The sequence below is a fragment of the Sphaeramia orbicularis genome, chromosome 14 (assembly GCF_902148855.1).
Source record: "Sphaeramia orbicularis chromosome 14, fSphaOr1.1, whole genome shotgun sequence".
Classification (NCBI taxonomy): domain Eukaryota; kingdom Metazoa; phylum Chordata; class Actinopteri; order Kurtiformes; family Apogonidae; genus Sphaeramia; species Sphaeramia orbicularis.
This window is the reverse complement of record NC_043970.1, coordinates 2,411,720-2,426,716: the sequence shown is the minus strand read 5'-3', so window position 1 is coordinate 2,426,716 and position 14,997 is coordinate 2,411,720. Positions and strand designations below refer to the sequence as shown.

General features: G+C 38.0%; 1 protein-coding gene across 1 annotated transcript in view; it reads left to right on the top strand.

Moving 5' to 3' along the window:
- LOC115433213 (glutamate receptor 4-like) overlaps positions 1–14,997 on the top strand; it is a 343,230-nt gene that overhangs the window by 302,244 nt on the left and 25,989 nt on the right. Inside the window, exon 20 of the mRNA XM_030154500.1 lies at positions 12,955–13,153. Within this exon, the coding sequence (XP_030010360.1) occupies positions 12,955–13,153 (199 nt within the window). The remainder of the gene's footprint in view (positions 1–12,954; positions 13,154–14,997) is intronic.

Sequence of the window (14,997 nt, the reverse complement as noted above, 5' to 3'; positions counted from 1 at the left end):
CCAATAAATGTAAACATTTGGGAGGGAAGAATTCGCTCAGATGATAGAACCCATGTAATCTACTCCGATGTAGGGGCTGTGCTGTCAGGTGAATGGAGAATGAATGCAACAAGAAGATTAGATAAGTGACAGATAAGTGTCCAAATTATTTTTCCCATCCAACCGGCCCAAACTCCAGATTGACATGAGCCGGCCCATCAGGAATCCTGCTGAATCTCCCAATTAGCCACTCCAGCCCCGCTATGCAGTATTCCACACTCACATGTGGAACAGACAGTTCAATATCCTGCTTGTTTCACTACTCATTTGTAACCATTAAATGCCTTCAGAGTTTGGGTCTTTATTTGTTAAATTAAATTAAATTAAATTAAATTAACCCATAAAGACCCAGTGCTACATTTGTGGCAGTTCCCAAATTAATTTTTCCTTCTATTTAAATTTGATTTAAATGATGATTTATCATCATTTATTATAACAGTATCCTCTTTATTTAGCATTTTTCATTGTAAATTAAGTATGTTTGTATATTTAATCCATTGATCATGTAGATGTTTGTTAAAGCTCAGAGTAAATTCACAGGTTATTGACTCAGAAACAGAGAAAACTGAGGAAAAAGTGGCATTTTCAACAAATATATCGTTAACTAAACATAAACCCAGTGTGTCCATTCACTGTCATTGATCCAACTCCATGGGTTTTACTGGTGAATCAATGTTGTAGAAGATGACGGTGTTTCCTCGTTCATTAGAGTCTCTGAACGTTCAAATGGGTCATATCTGATGACCATGAAAAGATGACAAACTGTATTTTACATCAATTATTTACATGGATTAATAGGATTAGTGGATCAACAGGTATTAAACAGCTCCATCAGTAGATGGTTTTGGTCAACGGTGGCTGTTTGGGTCTTTATGAGTTAAATTAAATTAAAATAAAATAAATCAAATAAACAGGACTGTACATCTGAAGACTTTTCACGTAGGCTTTATCCTAAGCATGCAACAACAGTAGCATCTGACAAATACTAACGTACAGGTGGTCTGTTAACAGTAGAGTGTGTGTTTGTTTCTAACATTGCCATTGGCTCACCTGCAAATGTATGCAGACCTTTCCACCTTATTCTGAAGCAATAACACACTGAAAACTAAATGGAATGCTGAGTTAGCCCAAATCCTAAGAGTATCTGGCAACAATTTGACTCTGAATAAGCAGGAGTTTAGTCTTAGCATCCATCGGATCACCGCTGCAGGACCTCGGCCGTTTAGACCTTTGTCATCTTCCACAGTCAACAACATTGTGCCGAAAACATTCCCAGGTATTGATAAGACTGCCATGTTTGTTTGTTTTTTAAGTGGTTCTGCACCATGTTGAATAGATTAAACTGAAGTTAGGTCAGCAGAGAAAAACAGAAGTGTCACCTAAGAACTGTGAGATCATCAAACTGTTTATTTCATGAATGAATGAAGGAATGAAGGAATGAATGAATGAATGAATGAATGCAGGTTGAGCTCATAACTAACTTTAGGATCAACACACAGTAGGATGTTAGTTCCATGTTCAGGTGGTATAAGTTAGTAAGTTGGATCCAAATGTGTTGAAGACTGACCTGACAGATGTTTATAGATGTCATTGGACTGGTTTGTTGTTTGTTGTTGGGTCTCTGTAAACTTGATTTGATTCTGATTTGAATTGATAAAGCACTTTGTGACTCTGTCTGTGAAAAGTGCTCTATGAATAAAATTTACTTACTTACTTACTTACTTATAGATATTTCAATATATACTTTTATACTGTTGTTATTGTTGTTATTTCTATATAGTAGTGCTGTCACATGATTCAAATATTTAATCAGATTAATCACAGGGTTTCTGTGGATTCATTTCAATTAATAATGATGAACTATCATTCATTTTTAACCTATATTAATTGCATTTCATTTTGCATGAGAAAACAGACTCAAGAAAGAAGGGAATATATATGCACTTAACATGTTTATTGAACACCTTCAACAGTTTCAACAAAACAACTTGAACCAACTGTTCCGTCTTGGTTTTTTTTGTCCTCATATTTCCATCCAGAGGACCAACGTGCTGTTTAGTATCTTCCATCTTTATGGTTCTGCTGCCTGTCACTGCCGGATCAGCTGCAGTAACAGTAACTCTGCTTGGACAAACTGACCCAAATGCTTTGGCAGAGACGTTCAGAGTCATTCTGCTGCAGATGGGTTAACTGCGTTAAATTTTTTAGTCAGATTAATCATGACGATGTAATTAATCTGTTAATGCATGAATTTTGACAGACTTAATATAGATATGTTTTCTATATCGTTTTAATTTTATACTCTTTGTGATTGTTGTTCCAGTTGGTTGTGGAATCAAGGATTAGTTTTTGGGGTTTTTTTGCCTTTTCAAATAATCATTTAATCAAATTGACTCAAAGAAATTATCAACAGATTAATCAATTACAAAAATAATCAGTAGCTGCAGCTCTAGACTAAAATCAACTCCATGTCAAACTGTTTTTCATAATGACTTCCCAGCGCTCTGTTTTTCTCATTTCATTCACATTTAGAGAATAACATAAATAGCGGGATGAGGGCAGAAATGCCACCTCAACACCAGCCACATTAGATTTCCCCGATCCCAGTGAATAAATACAAATTAATTTGACTTAAGTGAGATAACCAGTAGGGAAAATGATGAATAATTGCTGTAGCTATAATTGCTGATTTATTCTGTTTTTCTGCATTCACCACTAAACCCCGAGGCTTACTGGACTGGTATGAGGAATCCCATTCCCTGAACGCTGCAGCCAATTTCTCTTTTGTTTCCACTTTATTTCTTCTAATACTCTCCCTGTCTGCTTTTCTTTTTTCTTTCACTCATGGGAAAACTGAACTCATACATCATTACTGTCAAGTACCCCAATGTGTTTCACATCCTCAGAACTGTTGTGAATCATTTTTCCATTGTTCTACTCTGTTAGTGAAACACTTTCATGATTATAGCTAAACAGGTTCAACCTGTAATATGTGAAATGTAAATAAGCCCACTACCACCTCCAACCTGTGACGATGTATTAATAGTGACTTCATCCATTTCAGCTCTGTTTGTAGTTTTCTTATATTTTAAAGGGTCTATAAAGAGATATTCTATCAGAGTTTAGGGTTAGATAAAGCTACCGTACCGTACCGTCTTCATCTGCTTATCTGGGTCTGGGTCCGGATCACCAGCCCAGAAGCCCAGATAGCCCTCTCCCCAACCCCTTCCACCAGCTCCTCCAGGGGAATCCTGAGGTGTTCCCAGGCCAGCCAAGAGATAGAACCCCTCCAGTGTGTCCTGGATCGGCCCCGAGGTCTCCTCCCAGACGGACATGCCCAAAACACCTCCCCAGAGAGGCGTCCAGGAGGCATCCTCACTAGATACCAGAACCACCTCAACTGGCTCCTCTGGACATGGAGGAGCAGCAGCTCTACTCCGAGCCCCTCCCAGATGTCCGAGCTCCTCCCCCTATCTCTACGGCTGAGCCCGGCCTCCCTGCGGTGAAAACTCATTTTAGCCGGTTTTATTTGCAACCTCATTCTTTCGGTCATTACCCAGAGCTCATTACCATAAGTGAAGGTCAGAACAGAACGTAGATCGACCGGTAAATCGCGAGTTTCGCCTTTCGGCTTAACTTCCTCTTTACCACAACGTACTGGTTTAGAGTCCGCATCACTGTGGACGCCGCCTCAGTCCATCTGTCGATCTGCCACTCCACCCTACCCTCACTCGTGAACAAGATCCCAAGATACTTAAACCACCTGAGGCAGGACATCGTCCCCAACCCAGAATGGGCACTCTACCCATTTCCAGCAGAGGACCATGGCCTCAGACTTGGAGGTGCTGATCGTCATCCCAGCTGCTTCACACTTAGCCCCAGTGAGAGCTGGTGGTCGCTGCTCAATGAAGCTAAGCGGACCACATCATCCACAAAAAGTAGAGACGAGATCCTCCCGTCACCAAACTCGACCCCCTCCACCACCCAGCTGCACCTAGAAGTTCTATCCATAAATGTTATGAACAGAACCAGTGACAAGGGGCAGCCCTGGTGGAGTCCAACCCACATCAGGAACAAGTCCGACTTATTACCGGCTACACGGACCGAGCTCACACTCCTTCAGTACAGGGGCTTAAGGGTCGCTAGTAAGGGGCCATCCACCCCGTACTCCTGGAGCACCCCCTGTAGGATGCCCCTGGGGACACAGTTGTAAACCTTCTGCAAATCCACAAAACACATGTGGACTGGATGGGTGAAGTCCCATGTCCCCTCCAGCACCCTAGCAAGGGTATAGAGCTGGTCCACGGTTCCACATCTGGGATGAAAACCGCATTGCTCCTCCTCGATCTGAGGTTCAACTAAATAATGAATAAATCTAATTTGAATGTTCTGCATGTGTGTTACTGATTTTGATAGTTGTTATAAATAATGTTGTTAAAATAAGCAGTTTTAGACAAAGCAGGTTTCTAAATGAAGAAATATCCAGAGGTTTGGTAGATTTTTCTATCGGGAAATTAGTTGCAGTTAATTTCGTGTAAAAAGTGTGCCATATTTTTTGCTTTTGTGAACCGTAATTAAGATACTGAATGAATAAAAAGTCCTTAAGGCAGCACCTGCACCAATGCATAATCTTCAGAACATAGATTCAAAGCAGCAGTAATGGATTTTGTTGAGTACAAATTGTACAACCAGTACAATAGGTTTTTAACACTTTCTTTTCAAACAATTGCTAATTTACACGTATAATGCTGTTAGGGCAACATATGAATTGCATTATATTCCTATTTGTGCTCAACTGGCGAATGCTCAGTCTGATGTTTACTGTTGTTTAGCTCAGGTGTGGTCTCCACTATCATCTGCTAAATATAGCCCCTTTTCCACAGCACTTCTGTTCTGGGAATATTTCACCTTTATTCCGGAATGACGTCTGTGTAAATGAAATGGTGGGATGATTTGGTCCCACCTCTGTCATGGCTCTGTAACGCCTCTGGAGGTAGTAACAGAGCCATGACAAAGGTGGAATCATGATTCCGGAACGCTGTGTGAAAGGAACACCTCTCGTTCCGTAACCAAGGTGTGACGTTATGATGACGTATTGTGTGTGCAACCTCTGGTCCAGGGGGATTTGAAAATTAGCGCAGGCCGTTTACTGTAAACAAACATATCAACGTGACCAGAAAGATGTGGAACTGGGGAGACGCTGAGATCCGCTAGCTGTTGTCGTGGACTCTATCCATGCTAACATTTGTGTAACGGTGAAAGACAGGCCGACTCTGGAGAGCCAACACTGCTCTGCTCGGGGTATTTTCAACGCACAAATTACACGTTGAACTATATACTGTGCTGCGTCACCGGCCCTTTAAATCCAGAATGCAGGTCCGCTGTGTAGAAGTCCAGCCTGTCTCACCTCTGTTAGTCCTTTGTCTTGGCTGTGGAAATCAGTCAATGGTGGAAAAAAGGTGGGATCACCATGTGACCTTTCTTCCAGGATCTCTGTGTAAAAGTGGCTCATGACTCTATTTGTACTTTAGTACCAGGTCAGTTCCATGGATGGTTCAGAGTCAGTGTCTAATCTCAGCTGTTGTACAACACTAACCAAGGAATTGCACTTCCAGAGCAGCTTCATCTATGCTGTTGTATAGGCTAGTACAACTGCTGACCAGGAACACCTACATGTGATGCTGTTTGTAACACTGATGTGGCACAGTCGTAGCTATACTAGGGTAATCTAGTCATCCTCATGACAGCTGTTAGCAGTAGAATGTGTCTTTCTAACACTGGTTCCTTTATAGTCCAACTCACAGGATACACTCTGCTGGACTGTTGTAATGTTTTACTAGTTCCCCTCACAATGTGAAAGACCATCGACAACCTCCAAGTACTTACATGATGAAAATGGTTGTTTTTGATGTAGACATCCATGCAGTGTTTTATTTTTCTGGGGCTTTAGTCATTTGAATATTGCAGCATTCTTCTCTACAGACACTATTGTCCTGTTTGTTAGAGCCACCCAAGATAGATGTGATTGATTTAAAGAAATACAGACTAGCCAGACAACCAAGAGAATGTTTTCTCCATTCCAGAATGACATTGTATGTTCTAGACCTGTCTGGAGCATTCGCACAGGGTAGATCACACAGGTGTAAAGAAGGTTCACAGGTTGAACCACCTCTAATGTTAGTGGTGGTGGAGACATGTTCACCCTGACTGTCAGTCCGCTTTTGGAACAGAACAAAGTTTGCACATTGGGTAAAAAGGTAAATGGTGAACTGCGAACTTTGAGACTGAAGCTTTAAAATTGTAGCACTCACTGTATGTGGGTATTTTCTGTGTGTTTTCCTCAGTGAGCAAGGCCACTGTTCTGTATGTAATGACTTCAGCTCTGGAGATCAGTCATCCATCGATGAGCTCACAGTTCATATTTGCAGCTCATCTAGACCCGTAAACAGTGCACATTGGCAGTGTTAATACAAGGTGAATACAGAAAAAAAGAAAGAAGACAACACTGATGTGGCATACTCCCAATGCTTACCACCCCCCACCCCCCACCCCCACCCGTTTACCGCAGGCCTATTAAGACACAGCAGTGTGTCACTGTGGATCAAAGTCAGCACTATCAGCCAACAAACACAGCACAGAGGCCTGGGAGGATGGAAGAGCAGCTCCTCCTCTGGCATCACCTTTACATTCCCACAAACCACTGCTATTTGCATAGAAAAAACTGAAAGCGTTTGGGCATAACAAAGTGTGTGTTGTACGGAAATACACACCACACGCCCACCCTCCACCACTTTTAGTCATTATTTTACACTTAAATTCTCTGCTCAGAAGCTAAAGGAATGCTCTTCATAGTCTCAGAGAAAAGGAAAATGGAGCGTGGGGAGAAAGAGAGGGAATTCATTTGTATTCAAATCCAGAGCTAATACGTCAAGTAAGTCTATTTCATGGGCAAAGCTTCCTGTGTGTGTGCAGAGGAGACGTACTCGGCTGCAGCACTTCGACACTGCAAGAGAGCAAGAAAACCGATGTTTCCTCAATGATTCTTTGGCTATAGTGACAGTTCTGTCCAAGGTTATGTTCTAATTTGTATTGGCAGGACCCTGAAATACAGCCAAAGTGTTTTTCAGTGATTATGCAGGATATTAACCCTTTAATGCCTGAATTTATAATCAAGCATATTAAAATAGAAATGGTTTGTGTATTTACTTTCAAGCAAATGCTAAATTATGTGGAGGTTATTAATTTGACTATAGCACATAAACTAAAGAGATTTGGGTTTGAGGCAAATTTGCAACAACAGGCATAATGGTCAATAATAATGAAAAAGCAACAAAACAGACTTTCCCGTCTCAGGATATGAAGATGATTTTATTGATGCTACAAAATTAATTTCAGTGTCTTGACTATATACGTATCAAATGTACCTTTCATCAGCTTCTATTTTGTAAGGACTCTAACCTTAAACCACAGTAAGGGTTACATTAAAAGGCTAGTAACAGAAGGTGTGCAGGGCTAACATGCACGTATCGGACATCAGTTGAAATGAAATGTCATTTTTGTGCTGAACATGTGGTTAAAACTACATCAGTTTAAACATGGCACAAATATAACCGTTGCCTAAATCCTAAACCTAAAAATGAGTCATTGGTGACCTCAGAGGGTAAAAGAAGGTTGGTTGGCAGCATCCACTGAATATTAAATCATTTCTATTGTAAAAACAAAACAAAACAAAACAAAAAATCCTGAAATTCTATAGGGGTCAACAATTCCTTATCCTTATAGCATAATTGCCTAACACACAAATGGACAAAAGTATGTGGACACGTTGAATTCAGGTGTTTCTTTTCTAACCGGGGTTCGGGATACAAAACAATAATAATATAGTTTTATATTGGAAGAAATATCATTCCATTGGTTAGTTTGGTTTCAACTGTTATCTTTGCTTCCAAAATGTCTCAGAGATGGTTTACACTTAATTTCTCTTAACATTTTTTTTTTTAATCCCTGACTATAATTTTAAATGTTCTTCCTCTAAATTTATAAAATATTTTAATGCTTTGACTGTAAATAATAATTTTCTACCACATCTAACCATCTACTTTCTTCACATCTCACTGAGGAAGAAAAATCTACCATTAAACTTTATGGAAATATTGATGTTTATAAACTATATGGACATAAATATTGGGACACATCATGTTTACAGCTGTAAGATGTCCTGTTCATGAGGATCAGACAAAGAAGTATCAATATTAATAATCAATATGATATTTATCCCATAATATAAAACTATATTATAATATTAGTCCTTATTGTTTTGTATCCCAGACCCCCGTTAGAAAAGAAACACCTGAATTCAACGTGTCCACATACTTTTTTCCATATGTGTATGAGTTAGCTAATTATGCTATGAGGATAACGATTTAGATCACCTTCTTTGTAAATGGTGCAAATTCACACTGAGATCACCCCCACCCCCCCCATAGTAGAGCAAGCCACAGTAGAAGGACCAGGAACGCGTGAGTGTTGCAGATGCCTCTCCTCTCCTCCCCCTCATATCCCCATCTCTGTCTCCATCTGACAGGGAGGCCTGAGGGTTTTGTATCCTCCGCTGTTTGATTTGCACCGAGGGGAGATCTTGTTTGTTCTCCTCAATGCAGCATTTATGGTTTGAGATTCTCCTCACGACCTTCCACTGCTCCTGAGCTGTGAGCTATCTGTCTCCCCCGAGCGAACAAACAAGAAAAGAACAGTGGCACTGGCGTTGTGTCCGGGGATCCGCCAGCTCCTCTCATCCAGCCAATAAACACAACAGAGAGGAGACGGACAGAAGGAGCTTATCTTTTCTTTATCAAAGCTGGTCAACACGAGCTTGTGTTTTTTATGAGGCAATCTCCACTAATGAAGGGTAAAGCCAGCTCTGGTGGTTTTACGTGTTGTCACAGCGCCATCTAGTGGAACAGAGGCATCACTGTGTTTCTACAGTAAAAAAAAACTGGTCATGGAGATCTGCTCGTTGCTTCAGTCACTGGTGTATTCATGTATATATGGTACATAGTATATGATATCTACAAGGAAATTTACATAGAGTACAATACAATACAATAGATCTTATTGCCACTGTCACAGGTACAATGAAAATCTGTTTAGCAGCTGTTCTGTTTAGCAGGGAAATCACACAAAAAATATAAAAAATAAAATATCACATAAAATACTGAAAAATATATAGGCATGTGCAACAGCTACAGGATAAAATATTAAATATACATATACTAGTAAAGTGCTACTAAAACTACTGAAACGTACAAAAGCAAACTCTATACTGCAGATGAGAAATATGTACAACAAATAAGGATATATACAGGTAATACAGGATATATATAAGGTAATATAGAATATATACAGGTAATAAAGGGTATATACAGGTAAGTTCTAGGATATAGTCAATAATATATCCTATATACAGGTAATATACAGGTAATATAGGATATATACAGGTAATATACAGGTAATATACAGGTAATATAGGATATATACAGGTAATATATGGGATATATTCAGGTAATATATCCTATATACAGGTAATATATGGGCAATATAGGATATATACAGGTAATACAGGATATATACAGGTAATATAGGATATATACGGGTAATATATGGGATATATACAGGTAATATAGGGTATATACAGGTAATATATAGGATATATTCAGGTAATATATCCTATATACAGGTAATATATGGGCAATATAGGATATATACAGGTAATATAGGATATATACAGGCAATATACGGGTAATATAGGATATGTACGGGTAATATATGGGATATATACAGGTAATAAAGGGTATATACAGGTAATATATAGGATATATTCAGGCAATATATCCTATATACAGGTAATATATAAGTAATATAGGATATATACAGGTAATATATAGGATATTTACAGGTAATATAGGATTTATACAGGTAATATACAGGTAATATAGGATCTATACAGGTAATATGTAGGATATATTCAGGTAATGTAGGATATATACAGGTAATATATAGGATATATTTAGGTAATATATAGGACATATACAGGTAATATAGGATATATATCGGTAATATATAGGATATATACAGGTAATATATAGGACATATACAGGTAATATATAGGATATATACAGGTAATATATAGGATATATACAGGTAATATATAGGATATATACAGGTAATATAGGATATATACAGGTAATATATAGGATATATACAGGTAATATATAGGATATATACAGGTAATATAGGATATATACAGGTAATATATAGGATATATACAGGTAATATAGGATATATACAGGTAATATGTAGGATATATACAGGTAATATAGGATATATACAGGTAATATATATGATATATACAGGTAATATAGGATATATACAGGTAATATGTAGGATATATACAGGTAATATATAGGACATATACAGGTAATATAGGATATATACAGGTAATATAGGATATATACAGGTAATATATAGGACATATACAGGTAATATATAGGACATATACAGGTAATATATAGGACATATACAGGTAATATAGGATATATACAGGTAATATGTAGGATATATACAGGTAGTATATATACAAGGTAAGATTAAGAAAAATAAGGTGCGTGTGTGGTGAGTATTGCAGTGAGGTACTGAACTGTCCATTAGACTGGGAGAGGTGGTTGTTCAGTCTCTGGGTGGGTGTGGGGGGGGGGGGGGGGGGGCATACCCATATGTTTGTGGGTACAAACTGTGCTTGAGTCTACTTATTTTTGTTTTTAGTGTATTTCTTGAGGGGAGGGGGGAGAAGACAGGATGTGTAGGGTGTGAGGGGTCTTTGATGGTTTTGCTTTTGTTCACTGTAACCTGGAATCATGGAGGTTCCAACCTCCACTTCAGGGAAACTTTGAAACTGTTTGTTCCAAAGATGAAGACTGACTTAGGACAGAAGTCTTGGAGGTTTTCAGCTCCTGACGCCTGGAACCGGCTTCAGTCTGAGCTCCATCTACAAACACTGATTCCTTTGACTGATTTTAAAGACAGCGTTAAATCTCTGGAATCACAGCTGTATGTCTGTAAATGCTTCCACTGATTCTGTATCTTTATCCTCATAGCATAACTGTCTAACTCATACACAAATGGACAAAAGTATGTGGACACATTGAATTCAGGTGTTTCTTTTCTAACAGGGGTCTGGGATACAAAACAGTAAGGACTGATGTCAGAATATAGTTTTATATTGGGATAAATATCATTGACTATTAATATTGATGTTTCCATGTCAGATCCTCATGTACAGGACATCTTACCACTGTATGATGTGTCCCAATATTTATGTCCATATTGTTTATAAACATTAATATTTCCTTAAAATTTAATGGAGATTTTTCTTCCTCAGTGAAATGTGAAGTTGTGGTAGAAAATTATTATTTACAGTCAGAGCATGAAAAATATTTTAGAAGTTTAGAGGTAGAACATTCAAAATCATAGACATGAATAAAAAATAAATAAACAAAAAATAAAAAATCAATGTTAAGAGAAATAAAGTCCAAACCATTTCTGAGGCATTTTGGAAACAAAGATAACAATTTAACCCAAACCAACCAATGTAATGAAATGTATCCCATAATATAAAACTATATTCCACAGGTGTCGAACACGCGGCCCAGGGGCCAAATCCAGCCCACCAAAGGGTCCAGTCCGGCCCAAGGGATGAATTTGTGAAATGCAAAAATTACACTAAGATGTTAACAATCATTTTAATTCAGGTTCCACATTCAGACCAATTCAATCTCCAGTGGGTCAGACCAGTAAAATTCTATCATAATAACCTATATGTAAATGTTTTCATATATTTACACTAAAACAATATATAATTTGCAAAAATATCTGAATAACTTGAACAATAATATGAACAACCTAAAATATCTTAAGAGAAGTAAGTGCAACTTTAACAATATTCTGCCTGATACTAAATATTCTGTGTTTGTAGATCCACTGTGATCTGCACGTTATAATGTACATGTGTAAATGATAAACTGAGGCAGAATATTGTTAAAATTACAAATTTTTTCAGTTCATGTTATTCACATTGTTTGAAAGGATAGTTTGTAGATGCAAATATTTTCATAATGTAATCTTACTTTTTTTGCTCTAAAACACAGAGAAAAGTTTGGAGTTGACATTATTTATTTATACATTATTATGTTATAATTTTACTGGTTCGGCCCACTGCAGATCAAATGTAGCTGAATGTGGAACTGAACTAAAATGAGTTTGACAGCCCTGCTATATTCTGACATTAGTCAATATTGTTTTGTATCTCAGACCCCTGTTAGAAAAGAAACGCCTGAATTCATCGTGTCCACATATTTTTGTCCATTTATGTATGAGTTAGACAATAATGCTACGAGGCTAACGATATGTTGTTGTTTTCTTTATGCCTTTGCGAATACTTGTATTGTAAACTGTGATGATGTGACTGAATCGCTGCCGTCTTGGCCAGGTCTCCCTTGAAAAAGAGATGGACCTGGTTAAATAAAGGTTAAACAAAATCAGACAGATGGGTGCGTACACTGGTGGAAGGTCACACCATGCTCATACTCACACTTTCAAACTGTTTCCTGTATTTCCCAACACTTACTGACCGTGGTTGTGTCTTTTTATCTCACCCCGCTGATCCCTTACTCTCATCTCTTCATTTTCCTAATTTGACCTCTTTCACCGCTCACATGATCATTGGCCTGTTTTTTTGCAACCCTTGTCTATTCCTTGTATTTCTATTTTATCCATCCTCTGTCCTTCTATCTGCCGTTCCCCCTGGCATTACCTTTCCTTTTCTCCTTCATCTCCTATTCCCGATTTTCTCTATCCAAGATCATTATCAGGCCGGATCGTAGGAGGAGTGTGGTGGTTCTTCACTCTCATCATTATCTCGTCCTACACGGCCAACCTGGCTGCCTTCCTCACTGTGGAGAGGATGGTTTCCCCCATCGAGAGCGCCGAAGACCTGGCCAAGCAGACGGACATCGCCTACGGAACGCTGGACTCAGGATCCACCAAAGAGTTCTTCAGGGTGGGTTGGTGTTGGAGTTCATGGTCTTACTCTGAGATAGGCACAGTGGTGTCAAACATACGGCCCGTGGGCCAAACTCGGCCCACCGAAGGGTCCAAACCAGCCTGTGGCATGAATTTTTGAAATGCAAAAATTACACTGAAGATACTCGAACGGTTGAATCAAAAGCAACTGGACTTTGATCTTGGTTTGAGGACGTTTCATCTGTCATCTGAGGGGCTTCGTCAGTTGGATCAAAGTCCAGTTGCTTTTGATTCGACTGTTCGAGGCTTCCATGACCTGGATGACTAAGAATCTGCACATACGCTGAAGACAGAACAATCAAGGATGTGAAAATCCTTTTAGTTCAGGTTCCACATTCAGACCGATATGATCTAAAGTGGGTCAGAACGGTAAAATCCTAATAACTTGTAAATAGTGACTTTCTCTTTGTTTTAGTGTAAATCAGTAAAATTATATGAAAATGTTTACATTTACAAACTATGATGACAGATGATGTGGTTCATGGGTGTCAAACATGTGGCCAGCGGAACAAAATCGGCAAAAGATCCAGTCCAGCTCGTGGCATGAATTTGTGAAAGGTAAAAATTACACTGGAGATATTAACAATCAAGGATGTTATAATCATTTTAGTTCAAGTTCCACATCAAGGTTATTATCGTTATATTATCGTTATCGAAAACTAACGAAACGACAAAAACTAGAATTGACAAAACATTGTCGTTAACTGAAATAAATAATTAAACGGAAAAAAAACTAACTGAAACTGTATTGTGTGTTTACAAAACTAACTAAAACGTATAAAAAATATGGATAAAATTCCCTTCGTTTTCGTCTTTGTCAATGTCGGATTTGATACGAAAGCGATGTATTTTGCTCTAGCAATTTTAGCTAGCGGCACTATACGGTACTTCACAGTCCGGCACTTGTGGTTTCCAGTCGTGTTCTGGTCCCCACTCTACCTGGAAACATGGAGACTAAAGTTGGGAGAAAGCAGCAGAGTCCTGTCTGGGATTTATTTGAATACGACGACAGAGAAGAAGAGAAAAGAGATAAAAACCAAACTAAACTAAAACTAAACATGTAGAAAATAATGAAAACTGATAAAAACTAGCAAACCTGCTCTAAAAACGAATTAAAACTAACTGAATTAGAGAAAAAAAAAAGTCAAAACTAACTAAAACTAAACTAGAATGAAAAATCCAAAACTGTTCTAATCATTTTAGTTCAGGTTCCACAAACAATTTAATCTCAAGTGGGTCAGACCAGTAATTATAATAACTTATAAATAATGACAAATCCATATTTTTCTCTTTGTTTTAGAGTTTGTTTTTAAATTGTTTGCTCATCTCGACCAGATCATGCACTTTTAAAAAAAATGGCTGGTGACCTAAACTACACTGCACTTTAAAAATTTTGTGTAACTCTTGTTATTATATTATCTTATTACTAAATTATTGCCTGATTTTTTTTCTTTCTTTTTTTTAAATTTATTGTTATCACTGATCTTTTAACCTGTTTTTCATATGGTATGGTGTGTGCCCTTGGTCCTCTTGGTCAGGTGGCCCTTATAAAAGCCATCTCGATCTCAATGGGATTTTATCTGGTTAAATAAAGGTTATATTTAAAAAAAAAAAAAAAAAACAAGTAAAATCACATGAAAATGTTTATATCAACCTATGCTTTCCCAAAAAATGTGAATAACCTTAACAATTATGAACAGCCTGAAATGTCTTAAGAGAAATGCAATTTTGACAATACTCTGTCTGTTCCTAAATGTTCAATGAAACCAAGGCGAAACTTTTAAAACTCCACCAATCTTTCTCAATAAATTTCAGGTTGTT